General features: G+C 46.6%; 1 protein-coding gene across 2 annotated transcripts in view; it reads right to left on the minus strand.

The window, feature by feature from the left end:
- Window positions 1-13,746, minus strand: part of BEND2 (BEN domain containing 2) — a 60,940-nt gene that overhangs the window by 20,314 nt on the left and 26,880 nt on the right. For both annotated transcript variants that reach the window (XM_006273382.4, XM_019495124.2), the window contains exons 4-6: window positions 12,222-12,293; window positions 11,979-12,053; window positions 2,664-2,768 (exon numbers count right to left, since the gene is read on the minus strand). In XM_006273382.4, coding sequence (XP_006273444.2) covers window positions 2,664-2,768; window positions 11,979-12,053; window positions 12,222-12,293 — 252 coding nt within the window. The remainder of the gene's footprint in view (window positions 1-2,663; window positions 2,769-11,978; window positions 12,054-12,221; window positions 12,294-13,746) is intronic.

The following is a 13,746-nucleotide window of genomic DNA, read 5'->3' on the forward strand; positions in this document are numbered from 1 at the left end:
GTGCAGGTTTATCTCTGATCCCAATTCATGATCCGTTAATGTGTGGTCACTCGCCACAGATGAGCTGCCCAAGTTGTAGTCCTCCAGCATCCCAGGATGCAGTGCCCCCTTTCTCACCCTCCTGTTTTGTGTGAGGACTTTCCACCCCTGAACTCTACTGCCCGGGGGCAGTTCTGTCACCAAGCCATCTCCCCTCCTACCTCTGGAGATGTGATCTTTCCATGCCTAGGGGTGCAACTCTATGCAAACAGCCTGCAGATTCCATGCCAGCTATTTAGGTTGCAGATCATGGGCAGGTTCAGGAGTGGAGTTCTGGGGGTGGGGTGGGAACAAGATAGGGGGTCAGATCAGGTCCCCATGAGCTGGGGCTTCCTCCCTGGGGTAGGGACAGTAGCTCCCCAAAAAGTGCCTTCTTTCACCACTGCCACCTTCCAGCCACTCCAGGAAACATGATCAGCACTCCACACCACATTCCCAATCCCAGTCTATTAAAACAGGAGACCTTCTTTAATTTACTTTCTCTTTATTTCTTTTTAAATTCCTTGTATTTATTCTTTTTATTTATTTTTATTTATTTAAATTCCTCTTTTTTTCTTTCTCTTTTATTCTTCAGGGGCTGACTTCCTTCATTTCACCAACCTTTCCCCAACCCCATTTCCTTATCACCTCACATTTCATCATCCACCCCCATCCCATTAACTCTCTGCCTCCCAGCTTCATGTTCCTGCCCACCCTCCCCATACCCACAATCTCTCTGACACCCCACACCTGGAACAGGGATAGAAGGCTGTCCTGGCTCACCAGCCCTGCAGTGGCAACTCACAGCTGTAGCTCCTAGTCAGGCCCCTTATCAACAGGCCCTCCAGTGGAAAGTCACAGCTGTGCAGGTGGGGGAATGTAGCTTTGCATTTGCAAATTTATAATTTTCCATGTCTAGAATCTAATTATTAGGGAGGTTATCTTAAATTCAAAGTCAGCTTGGATCCAGGTAAATACAGTAGTTATGAGAAGAAAGGCCTGTTGGTCAAAGCAAGATGTTTTGGTAATATCTACTTATTTTTAAATCATTAACATTATGGAGAAAGAATGGCTTTGTGAATTTTAAATGCTATCACTTTTAGCTGGAAGTATGTCTCCTCTCCAAGATATCCAAGAAGAACTCCAGCAAAACTACAGAAGATCCAGAGAGGACAGCAAAGATTTATTATCTGCAAAACATGCTTTTCTATGAAAGCCTGAGAGTGCTATATATTTTGTTAATTAAAGAGACATTCAAGACAACTTGATGATGGTTTATAATTAGGGAGAAGTGATCTAACACTAGAAAATGATTCTGTCTAGCAGATCTAGTTGTTACAGTTCCAAAGGCTGAATGTCCAGTTCAGTAGCATTCAACATGAAAAAATGATATCATGCAATCTTTTTAATAAGGCTAATTAAGTATTGAAATAAAGAAGTTGTATATTTTCCATCACTTGGAGCCTATATTGAGAATGAGTGTCTACATAAAATACATAGGAGGGCGGCTTTACATCTAGGCATCACCAGTTACCCCCGGCATAGAGCTTGGTTATTGGGCAAGATACAGGAGTTACCAGATGTAGTCTCTGGTCTGTACTAGAAAGGATGGACTCTTCTTTAGTCTGAGAAGTTTTTCCCTTATACATCATAAAAAAGCACAACATAAAAAAGGTTCTTCAAATAACTTGAGATCACCTCTAATCTGAGAAGAATGTTAGAGAAAGTTGCCATAAGGCAGGTCAGAGAGAAGGTCATTGGGTCCTAGTGCCCCAGAGGGGTTAGCGGGACTGCTCTCACCATTCCTGCTGAATTTGGGTAACTGAACCATTCATTGCTGGGGTTGTCAGGACAGTAATTATGGCTGTGTACTGGTCTTGTGGCCCTGGGCATAAAGTGTTATGGTTTTTCATACTGGACTGTTATGATATTACGCCTGCTGGACAGTTTTAAATCAGAGAAATTGTTCTGTTGATCACAGCTATGCAGATCTCCCAGCATTCTCAACCACAGTCTGGGATGTTTTTCTTTTAATATTAGTTTGCTAATTAATTACAAATATTAATATCCTGTGTCTGTTTAACATCAGAATGAATATGCAATAGTGAGATGGATTAAGGTAGAGAGGAAAGTAATTTAATGCAGTTCATTCTTAAAAAAACCCACCAACCAACCAACCAAACTAATCACATAGAGTAATATAGTAAGCACAGTTGCTGCGATCTAAAGTCAATTAAAATTACTTGTACAAGTAAACTACATGAAGCCACATGATTTTATGATGGCTTTGTACACCATCTCTTCCAGACAACAATGTAACATATCAATCAGCTCTCTTTGGGTAGTTACCTTTGTAGAAGGTATTGCAGTGCCTTGCCATTAGGTGATGGAGAACTGCTAATATCATGTTTGCACTGAGAAAATGACTATTCAGGAACGGAAGTGAACATAAGACACCTACACTGGTGTAACTTACATTGATATAGCAGCGACAACCAAAGATGAAACACAATAATCTACCCAAAACAGATTCTTAATTTGCTGGTTGGCTACAATTTTTAACCAGGGGAAGTGGCTGGAAAGGGTTTACAAATGTTAATATATAACAGAAGATTAAAGAAACTATTTTAGATTATCATACTCACAGGTTTCAACAGCAATGACTTCACCCGCGTATGCTGCATTTCTGAGACCTTTCGATGGAGCAGGTCAAATTTCTTATCCAATCTCTGAATGGCATCATACATGGCCTAGCAATAAATAAATAAAAAATTGAATATTTTCATTTACACAGGAAAAGGAAACAAAATAATATTAGAAAAGCAAGGGAGCCCCATTAAGTTGAAATTACTACTTTAACCTATGTCTAAAAGTTGCAGAAAATCCATGAATAAATACACTATACTACAACTTATCTCAAGGTAAAATTACAATACAGTCATTTTCAAGTTTGAAAAAGTATATTTATCTTTGAAGATTTAATTTCATGGAAAGATGTAGGTCTGGTAGTTTAACATTCTCCTGCATATTGCTGAGCCTAAAAGGCTGTCTGGCCCTCCTGCTGTATCCACTATGGAATCAGTGAATCTGTGTGATGTATTACCCATATTTTTTCACATACCACCCCCCCCCCCCCCCAAATAAAACACACAACTTGTTTTTGGAATGTAGAATCCTGCAGAATGTAGAAAAAATGATTTTTCCAGAATCAGAGCAAGCTGCATAAGTCTTCCTGGAAATACAGCATCTGGAAAGTGTGGTAACCCAAGAGACCCAGTATGGTAAGGCAGCAGGAACTTCCTGGTTTGACAGCAAAGCAACAAGGCCAGACCTCAAACCTTGCAAGGGCAAATACAAGACTCTCACTTCTTTCTGGCACAGTTCTGTCTGCAGCCTGCAGGTGCTGCAGAACATCGCCTTGCCTTGCCATGCAGCTCCTAGTCCTGCACTGTGCCCCTGTGCTGGGTACTGCAGCCAGCTGCTCAGGCTCAGCAGCACAGGGACACCTATGCAGAGGCCTAGAATGCTGGCATGGGAGCACTGATACCTCATTGCCAATGCCATTCGCCACAACCCAGGGCCCCAACTGGTCACAGGAGACTGGTGATCTCATGGTTTGCAGGGTGGGGCAGAGATACAGTAGCAGTTTGACAGGGCAGGGGCTCCAGTGCCCACATCTATGAGGGGCTGTCAGGCCAGATGCGGGACCATGGGATGGGTCAGTGCAGCAGTGCCGCATAAAGGTCAAGGCCTTGCAGGCACAGTGGGTCACTATCACTGACCATAATCATTGGTCAGGGAGTGCCCACCAGTCCATGCTCTTTATGCAGCAGTTGACTGAGATTCATGTGCCCTAGGTCCCGGGTTGCAGCCACAATTGTGTACAGCAGCACAGGCACCTTACCCAAGACTCCGCTATGGTCTGGCACCAGTAGTGATGTGTTACTGGAGGAGAGCCCCTTGGGGCATCAGCAGAGCATCCTGCTGCATCCTCCACCAGCAGCTAAGGGAGCCCAGGCCAGCACCTGCCCTGACAGCTCTGCAGCCTCAGCCCCAAACACAAGGCATGGCTGGCCATGTCACTGCTGACTGCCAGCAGCACCAGCTCCACCCTGGGGGTGGGGACCTGGCTGGGCACCCATACACAACACCCCACTGCCTGAGGACATTGCTGGGAGCCACACGACATCGCTACCAGCCAGGACCGACCGGAGCTTCCAGGTACGCCAGCTCTGCCCACACGGTAAACCCCACATTGGAAGAAGGGCCCTCCCTGCGCTGGCCTGGCTCCTCCTCGCTGCCCCTCCTTCCCATCTAAGCTGTCCACACTCTCCTGGCCCCTGGTTTCTCCCCCTACAGCATACAGGGAGGTGGGAGACAATGCCAAACTTTATTGTGCAAGCCATGCCCCCGCAGCTAAGCAGGCACAGGACTCTCACAGGAACGTTTCAATGCCAGCGGCAATGTTCCCCTCAGTAGTGGGGGGCAGGGACATGTAGCACAGCCAAAGGTAGCCCTCCAGGTGATGGTGGAGGTTGCAGGAGAGCCCGAGCTTGCCCCCTGCACCATCAAAGCTCAGTGTCCCCTGTCAGGTGTGCAGGTGTGCCCAGGGCATCATGGCAAGCAGCAGCAGCAGGGCATTGTGGGTTGGGTTCCCCTTGGTCTGCACAAGCAGAACATTGTGCAGTACCCAGGACACGTGAAGTGGGACGTGCTTGGGGTGCAGCGATGGTGCAGGCAGGGGCTAGCCCTGGGGCAAGGGGGCAGACCCAAGGGAGCAAGCAGGGAGGGGGTCTCAGCCAGCAACTGCCTGGGCCTGCCTGGCTGATTTACCATGGTCCCTAGGCACCAGTGCTCACCCAACCCCCAATCTGAGGCTAGGCACTGCACGGCTCCTGGTACAAAGTATCTTATCTCAGAAATGTTGTTAACTCTAATAAACAGCTTCTTTCTTGTGCCTCTGCAGGCCCTGCAGCTGTACGTGGAGGAGAGGCTGCCCTTGGCAGCCAGGATGAGGCCTCAAGGTCACCAGCACCTACAGCCAGGGCCCCGGGGATGCACCAGCTCCACAGGAAGAGGACTCAGGATCAGACTCTCCTCCTGAGCCGGCTGGTGATGGCCATGACTGACTGGCAGGCAGACATGTGGACACGGTGGGCAGATAACATTGCCCAGCAGGACAGGTGGCAGGTGGATAATGCTGCCTGTGAGGATGCTTGGAACTGGGTGGACTGGGAGTTCAGGGCACAGCTCCTGGCCCTGGAGCATGAGCGCATGGTGGCCCTGCGGGAGCATGGTACAGTCATGGCCAGGGTAGTGCAGGCCACAGAGGAGGACTGCTGCATGCTGGATACTGTCTTGGCCATGGCAGTCACTTTTGTACCACCCACAGCCCTACCCTAGCCCTGCCTGCCTCCTGGCTGCCATCCACTGTGCAACAGCAGCCCTCCTCGTGGGCCTGGGCGGAGGCCCAGTGCCACTTTCATCAGGCAGGAGCCCTTACCCGAGCCCCCCGCCTGGTGACCGTCAGGCCATGCTGCTTGCCCTGGCTCCATGTGGGGGTGGAGCAGGAGCTGCCTGCAGCAGGGCCAGGACCATGCACCAGCCCTGATGGACCTGGCCATGGGCTGCCAGAGGAGAAGCCACCCACACCAGGGGACCAACAGCCACCGTTGTCCCTGGGTGAGCCCCCGTCTGTCAGACTCTGCAGCGGGTGCACCCATGGAAGAGCAGTCAGAGGCCATGGTACTGGCTGCTTGTCCCTGGGCTCCGCCCCCTAAGCACCCCATTCCATGGCCACCCACCCCAGGAGGGCACACGGACACACCACATTGTAAAGTCTGCATGGGGGAGGTGTTTTATTATTGGTAGGTGAGATGGGTGGTGGAGGTGCTCTGGTGTTGAGGAGGGGAGGTCTGTTTGCTATGAGGACAATAAAGTATTTTCTAAGAACTGTCTGCAGTGAGCACGGCACTGGGGAAAGGTGGTGTGGCCTGTAGGCAGCTGTCCAGGCTGACTACAGCAGGGAGTGCAGGAGGAGGTAGTTGGCCAGTGCCTCTTGCACCCGTGCCGTGGCCCCCAGGGATGATGGGTGTGCAGCTTGCCTGGGGCCTCAGTGGTGGGGGAGGGGGTGCTGCTGTTGTTGCCACCACAACTAGTGCTCCTGCTGCTAGGTGTCCTCCACCAGCCATGCCTCCTGTGTCCAGATCTCGCGAAAGAGCATTCCCTGGGTCTCACAGATGTTATGCAGCACACAGGCTGTGATGATGACGACTCAGGGGATGTTGTCCCTGGCAAACTTGAGGCGGGCAATGAGGGTGCACCAGAGACCCTTGAGGTGACTGGAGGTCCAGCCCAGGCACCAATTGAAGTGGGCCTAGTGGAGGTCCAGCTGGCCAGTGTAGGGCTGCATGAGCCAAGGGAGGATGGGTGGGTGGCATCCCTAATGAGGAGGGGCAGGACAACCATGGGGCCCAGCTACAGGTCCAGAACCCCCAGTGCGAAGCAGCTGATCTGCACCACAGCTGGCAGGAGGGAGTTTTGAAAAATGCAGGCGTCGTGTGCACTGCCCGTCCAGCCAGCACTCACATTGGTGAAGGCACTGCAGTGGTCGACGATGGCCTGGAGCACAACGGAGTGAAAGCCCCTCTGCCTGTAATAGGGGTGGTTGCCGTGGGGTACGTAGGTGACGGGGATATGGGTCCCGTCCAGGGCTCTGATACTATAGGGGAAGCCCAGGGCACAGAACCCTGCCACCACCTCTGTGGGGGTTGTGTATGTGGAGCATGGTGTGCCTCAGTATGTCCTGGAGGGCATCGCATATCTGCAGGATGCCACCCCCTCACCCCGTGGCCTTGCCCACACCAAAGAGGTGGCCCACATAGTGGAGGTTGGTGGGTGTAGTCAGCTCCAGCATGGCTATGGCCAGCCGGGTGTCTGCAGGGAGGGGCAGCTGTATGCTGGTGTCCTGCCACTCCAGGTAGGGGTGGAGCTGCTCCAGGAAGTCCCAGAACGTGGCCTTTGTCATGCAAAACGGCTCCAGCTACTGCTCATCGTCCCAGGTGTGCTGGATGATGTACAGCCACCAGTGCTGGCTGGCATGGCATGGCAAGCCCAGAAGTGGCAGGGCTGGAGGCCCAGGGTGTGGGAGGGTTACCACAGCGGTGGAATCTTGGAACATGGTCGGTGGGTTTTGTGTGTGGGGAAGCTGGCAGGGCCTGGACCACTGTGAGCTTGCAGGAGTGCTAGCAGGCTAGCATTATGGCCAGCAGGAGCCTGGGGTGCTGGCTGTTACTGCCAAGGGCAGGCACTGGAGCAGCCATGGTACAGGGACACAGAGGCTGTGGCACGAGAGCTGCCGCATTATGCTCCCATGTCGTGCAAGCTACTCCTGGCTAGATAGGCACCTGGTGAGGGAGCAGGGCTGCCTTTTAAAGATGGCCTCTGGTCACAGCAGCTGCAGCTAGAGCTTCCAGCTCCTCCTGGTGGCAGGAGGGACCCTTTGCAGGGCCCCAGAAAGAGGGAGCAGTTTGCTGTTGGGAGCAGAAAATCTGCTCCCACGCCCTGCATGTGTAGATGCCATGTAGATGCCTGCCCAGAAGCATTTACTTGCAAGTAGTTTACTCACAGGTAAACTGGCCCCACATCAAATGCACTTGTAGACACACCCAGGGTCTGCTTGCTGTATTTCACCCTGCCTCTATTATAGCAAAAAATCAGCTTCTTCACTTAAGATACTCACCCCAGTTTTGGAGAACTATTTTTTGGGAAAATCTGTATATCATATGCAAGTAAATATATTACTTGAAGTCTTACACTGCATTTAAACAAACATATACAGTTGTTTTCAAACATGTGGCTAAGATGCTGAGAAATTGCTCATAAGGCATTGATTTTACACTAGTTAAGGAGAAATACACTTGAACGAATATAAGCCCTGAAGTAAAATGTTAAGAGCATAAGTGATCTACAGGGTAATCATTTCAGCTCCAAGCCTGAAAATGAATATAGCATTGAAGTCAATTGCACTTTCATTTATTAAATTCAAGAGATAAAGCACAAACAAACAGAATTTGAAAACCACTTATTTCACTAAAAATGCCCAAGACATTCTGGCTGATCTTCAGTCTTCTTTCAAGCTCAGCAATTTATCTCTCTCAAGAGATTAAAAACTGGCTTTGCACTACTTCCAGAAACAGATAAGAAGGATTTAAAGACACCATATCACAAAGACCATGAATATTTGCAGACAAAAGCCAGAAAAATCAAAATTGAGTTGAAAAGCTGACTGGTCTCAATATTCATTGTTATATTACGGTATTTACTCAACTCCAAGATGAGGTCCTCCCCCCCATCCCCATTAGCATGGGAAAAAAAACCCTCAACTGATAAATGCATACAAGGAAATCTCATCAAATATACTATCATTAAATTGTTGCCAAAAACAGCATGTGCTCAGCAATGAAAAACAACTATGAAGTTGTTTAAATACTGCCAACACTGAGCATGACTGTAAAACACGTGGCCCACACTGGGCAAATATGCTGATGGGAACCTTTTTCCCCCTCTACTTTTTATGACCCTTAAAAATAATAGGTGTTGGGTTTGGGTTATGGATGCTCCCTCCATAGGGAACTGGCACTGGACCTGGAATCATAAAATCATAGAAAATTAGGGTTGGAAGGGACCTCAGGAAGTCATCTAGTCCAACCTCCTGCTCAAAGCAGCACCATCCCCAACTAGATCATCCCAGCCAAGGCTTTGTCCAGCCAGGTCTTGAAAACCTCCAAGAATGGAGATTCCACCACCTCTCTGGGTAACATGTTCCACTGTTTTACTACCCTCTTGGGGCATTTGTACACATGAGGGGGGCTTAGTTTCCCTAAACTGAAACGATGGGTTGTAATTGTGACCCACCATTTCAATTTAGGGACTTCCGTCACTATTATGGAACGGTGATGGCCTGCCAGCAGCTCACCCTCCACCCCAGCAGGCTTTGCTGGAAAAAAAATAAAGTGGCGTGGGGCTCAATCATATTTTTTTTTTGTCCTCACAGAGCCTGCCCACTTCTCCCATAGCTGGGAGGTCAGCTGCTGACAGGTGCTGAGTTGTGGGGGTCCTGGCCTTCTTCCCTCTGCAGCATACACATGATGGTGGGACCAAGCGCCCATAGTGAGAAAATTCTTCCTAATATCTAACTTAAACTTCCCTTTCTACAACTTGAGACCATTCATTGCTCCTTGTTCTGTCATGTGCCACCGCTGAGAACAGCCTAGCTCCACCCTCTTTGGAACCTCCCTTCATGTAGTTGAAGGCTGCTATTAAATCCCCTCACAGTCTCCTCTTCTCCAGACTAAGTAAGCCCATTCCCTTCAGCCTCTCCTTCTAAGTCATGTTCTCCAGCTCCCTCACCATTTTTGTTGCCCTCCACTGGATTCTCTTCAATTTGTCCAAGTGCTATCTGTAGTGGGGGGGTCCAAAACTGAACACGGTACTTCAGATGTGAAGGTACTACAATAACAAGCTGGCACCGGGAGGGCCAACATCCCTGAAACCCTCTCCTTGGTGACAAAAGTGCTACATTTGATCTTAGACAAAAAGCCAAGTTGCTGATGAGAACCTAGCACAGGAATAAGTTACTGCAGTCCAGCTGAATAAGATAGATGGTTGTGTCCACGAAGTGCACTCTCCCTCACTGCTGACTCTTTTTTGAGGCACAGTGAGCCAGTACATTGCATATCCAGAATTCCTCTGTTGGCCCCTCTCTCAACCCAGTACATATGATTAGTGTGGCACCGCCCTCCACAACGTGAAGCAAGACCAGATTGCTCTGCACCTCATCTTCACATAAATTGTCGGAGGTTCCTAGGACTCGTGACAAGAACACCTATTTCCTAATTAGCATATGGATCCTTTTGGTGTGTCCAGACGAGCATGGACGTTTATTTCCCCAGGGGCAAGCAGCAGTGGCACACCTTGAGCCATTGCTATTTGTGCCCAGAAAACACCTGAGCCATATGTGCTCAGTGCGTGGTAGGCTCCCCCATGTGGGAGCGCTGGGCTGGCCACAGCAGCCTTACCTGGGGTCCTGGGAGCCTCATGGGGCAGCAGCTGTGGCAGGGAGCCTGGATGACAGCTGGAGTATGACTCCAGCTGGCCAGACTCTGGTTTTGGGCAGCACGTGCTGCCACCACTTGCACTAGCCTGCTTTTTTTTTTTTTTTTTGACATGGGGTTTTTTGAACCCAGGATCAAAAAACTCCCCCATGCTGCAAGGTAGCAGCGCAGGGAATGCCTGCATGTGTGGTGCATGGTGTTGCAGATGGCTCTGCAGCACCACATACCACATGCCCACGCTCATCTTGACATGGCCTTTCTGAGGGGGTATCAGGAGTATATACACATGCTGAGCAGTGCTAAACTGTGGGGTCACAGTGGAGGGCAGGGCCATACTAATCATATGCTCCATGCTGAGAGAGGGGCTGACAGAGGGATTCTGGGTATGCGATGCCATGGCTCGCTATGGATCGAAATTCTGTGGACTCTGGTGGGGCCCTGCCCAGTGAACTATGTGGTAAACCATGAGTCTTTTGGCCTTAGACTAATACAATGCATGGGAGATGTTATGATTTCAAATTTATTTTTCTTGCTGTAGCAGTAGGAGGAAAGCAAATTTAACACAAGCCTTCAATAATTACGTTCTATAACTGAAAAATTGGTGCAATGGGGGGGAACAGCTGCTAGATCAAATTGTGTCTTATTGACAGTGTAGGAGGAGCCTGATCCTGGGCTCCCCTGCACTGACAGAAAGCAGGCACCCATGGTGGAAGCCTCCTTTGCCGATAGAGGAAAGGGGGCTCCCAGCCATTGGGGCCATGCACAGCTAGGATACAAAGCCCTGTCAGCTGCGGGATTCTCTGTCCCAGCTATGCATGAGACTCAGCCAGGACCAAGAGCCCAGTGTGGGCGTAGGGGTTTCATGCACCCCCTGAGCCTTGGGAGTCACAGCAGCCATGATGTCCATGGCCTTGGGAGTCGCATGCACCCATGTGGCTGGGAGCCCTGTCAGTTGATAGGCTCCCTGCTGCAGGGAAGACCCTGCTACACATGCAAATTAAAACTCAATAGCAAATTTGCACAATAGCTATAAAGTCAGGACACATTTTCGAGGTCTTATTTTATAGCTGGTTGGAGCTTTTTATCATGTGATAGCTATTTTGTATGTGTAGCAGGTCTCTGGGTAATTGTGCAATTAACCAGTTAATTGTGCGATACCTGTAATGTATATTTGGTAATATATATCCTAGAAAAAACAAGACAGAAAAGAACTTTGAAATACCTCAGCATAATAAGGTGCTTTAAAACCTTAATTTGGTGTTAAAAGAATTGTATGATGAGCTCTGAAACCCTGGACATATGATTAGGCATAAAAGACTTTAACTAATACTAAATCAACAGTCACTGAAAAAGGAGAAGTCTCTACTTGCAAGTTTAGTCTCACTAATGCTCACCTATGTGAGGAAGGGATATATTTAATTTTTGGTGGTACATTTACTCAGTTTATATATTACTGATACAGAAAATAATACTGATTCTCCAATACAACATAAATAACAGAATTATGAGTGAGGTAATATTGTAAGAGTGACTATCAGATACTTTCAAAAGCTATACATACATATGGTAGCCAAATATTACCCATTACCTTGTGGTCCTTCATAGTAAATCAATCAACTATGCATTATATGTGCCTTAGTATTGAATTTTAAATGGCACGTTCAAGTTATTTGAGCAAAAATAAATCAAAGTATTGTGGCTAAGTGAAATGAAGTGCAAAACTGAATGTTGTGAAGTTACAAATTAATGCTATCATGACATATATCAGGGAGAGCTTCGTAATCATAATTTCATCTCATGTTTCAGGGAAGTTTATAAATTAATTAAAGGAAGAAAACATGATACCTGACAACAGTTGAGGACATCCATAAGGGTTTTCTGCTGATCTCTTGCGTAGGAAGCTTCAGACACAATACTTCCCTGTTTCATATATAACAAACAAACAAAAAACCCCCAACTAAATTAAAACTTGAAATCATGTTTTTTGTGTAACAAGCAACATACAAAGAGAAAACACCAGCCTTAGGACCTTCCCCTATAAGGCAGCAATTTTTAAGTCTGTCAAACAGCCTATAAAAAATGACTTACACATTCATAATCTGGTTCATATTCATAAATGACACTTCCGCCATCTTCATATTCTGCTTCCCTGGCTCTTATCTGGGGAAAAATATTAAGGAACATTAAAATAAAAAGCAGCAACAAATGGCAGGGCACAAAGCAGTCCAGCTAAACTGTACATCTTTCAGGAATCCAAAGTACTGACCCAACACATCAACGATGCAAGTCACTGCAGATTCAGTCAAATGCATCTGTTCTATTATTAATCAACAATTTAGACATGTACACGAGAACAACAGTTTTCCTTTACAGGGATTGTGAATATTTAAAAAAAAGAGACATATATATCTTTCTATATTTTATTAACAACATTACATTAAAATTAAGAAGTTAAACAAAATCCACATCACCTTTCATATATTAAAATAAAATATTTATTTACTCTTTGCATTCATTTCACCTACAAACAAATAGATGGACTAGTCAATTTCAATTTGAGACAGTTCCTATTTAATATCACTTTCAGATTATCACATAGTAACACAATACTAACAAGGCACTATTACAGGAACATTTTCAATTAAAATATTTTAAAACACATTTAATTTAAATCTATTGTCCATGGTAAAAAAACCCCTAAAACTAAACATCTTTTCCTACTAGTGCCTTAAATAACCATAAGTAAATTGGTTACATTTATATTAGTTTTTAATCAAATTAGGGTGTGAACAAGCATACATTTTAGCCTTTAAAAGGGAGACAGTGGCTAGAAGTCCACAGCACCTGTTACAATTCAGCATCTGCATGTAGCAATGTTAGCTAAATCACTCCAACTTTAACTCTTGATTCTTTGAGGGGCAAAGGTGAAATGGTTGTGTCACGCTTCTATTGCTACACACTCATGCAGATGTATGAGTTATGTCACAACAGCTCTACTGATATCCTTTGATACCGATGAAAGTATGCCTGTCTATAACCCTTGTTAAATCCAGTACAAACATATTATAAACATACGTTCTGGTCTAGGAGAATCGTATTTTGGTATAGTTTAAAATCCTACCAATACATCTGAATGATAAATATAATCAAAATAGCTGTTTGGTAGTACCTAGAGGCCAAAGCTGCAATGTACTAAGCACTGTACAAACATATAAAACAAGGCTCCTATCAATTTAAGAGTCTATCACACAAAATAACTATTTAAACTTTTGTACCAGTTTAATAAATAGATTTATAAATCATACAACTGTTTCAAGCAAGTGCCGCTCTGCATAGCTCTTTTAGACTATTCATGTCCTTGTGATCCTGGAATACAGAAGGTTTCTATACAGTTGAGGTATCAAGCTAGTTACTAACCCAGACACAGGTGTGGTGGGAGAGCTCCAACAGCTGCTTTTCCTGTAGAAATTAAGGGCTCCATGAAGTGTTGTTATTTTTCTTTGGAAAAACAACGCTACCTACTGTAGTTAGGAGAAGTAACCAGGTTGTACAGTTTTAAACCATGCATGAAAAGTGAAAGCCAAAATATTCTTAATATTTTTAAATAAAAGTT

The sequence above is a fragment of the Alligator mississippiensis genome, chromosome 1 (assembly GCF_030867095.1).
Source record: "Alligator mississippiensis isolate rAllMis1 chromosome 1, rAllMis1, whole genome shotgun sequence".
NCBI lineage: Eukaryota > Metazoa > Chordata > Crocodylia > Alligatoridae > Alligator > Alligator mississippiensis.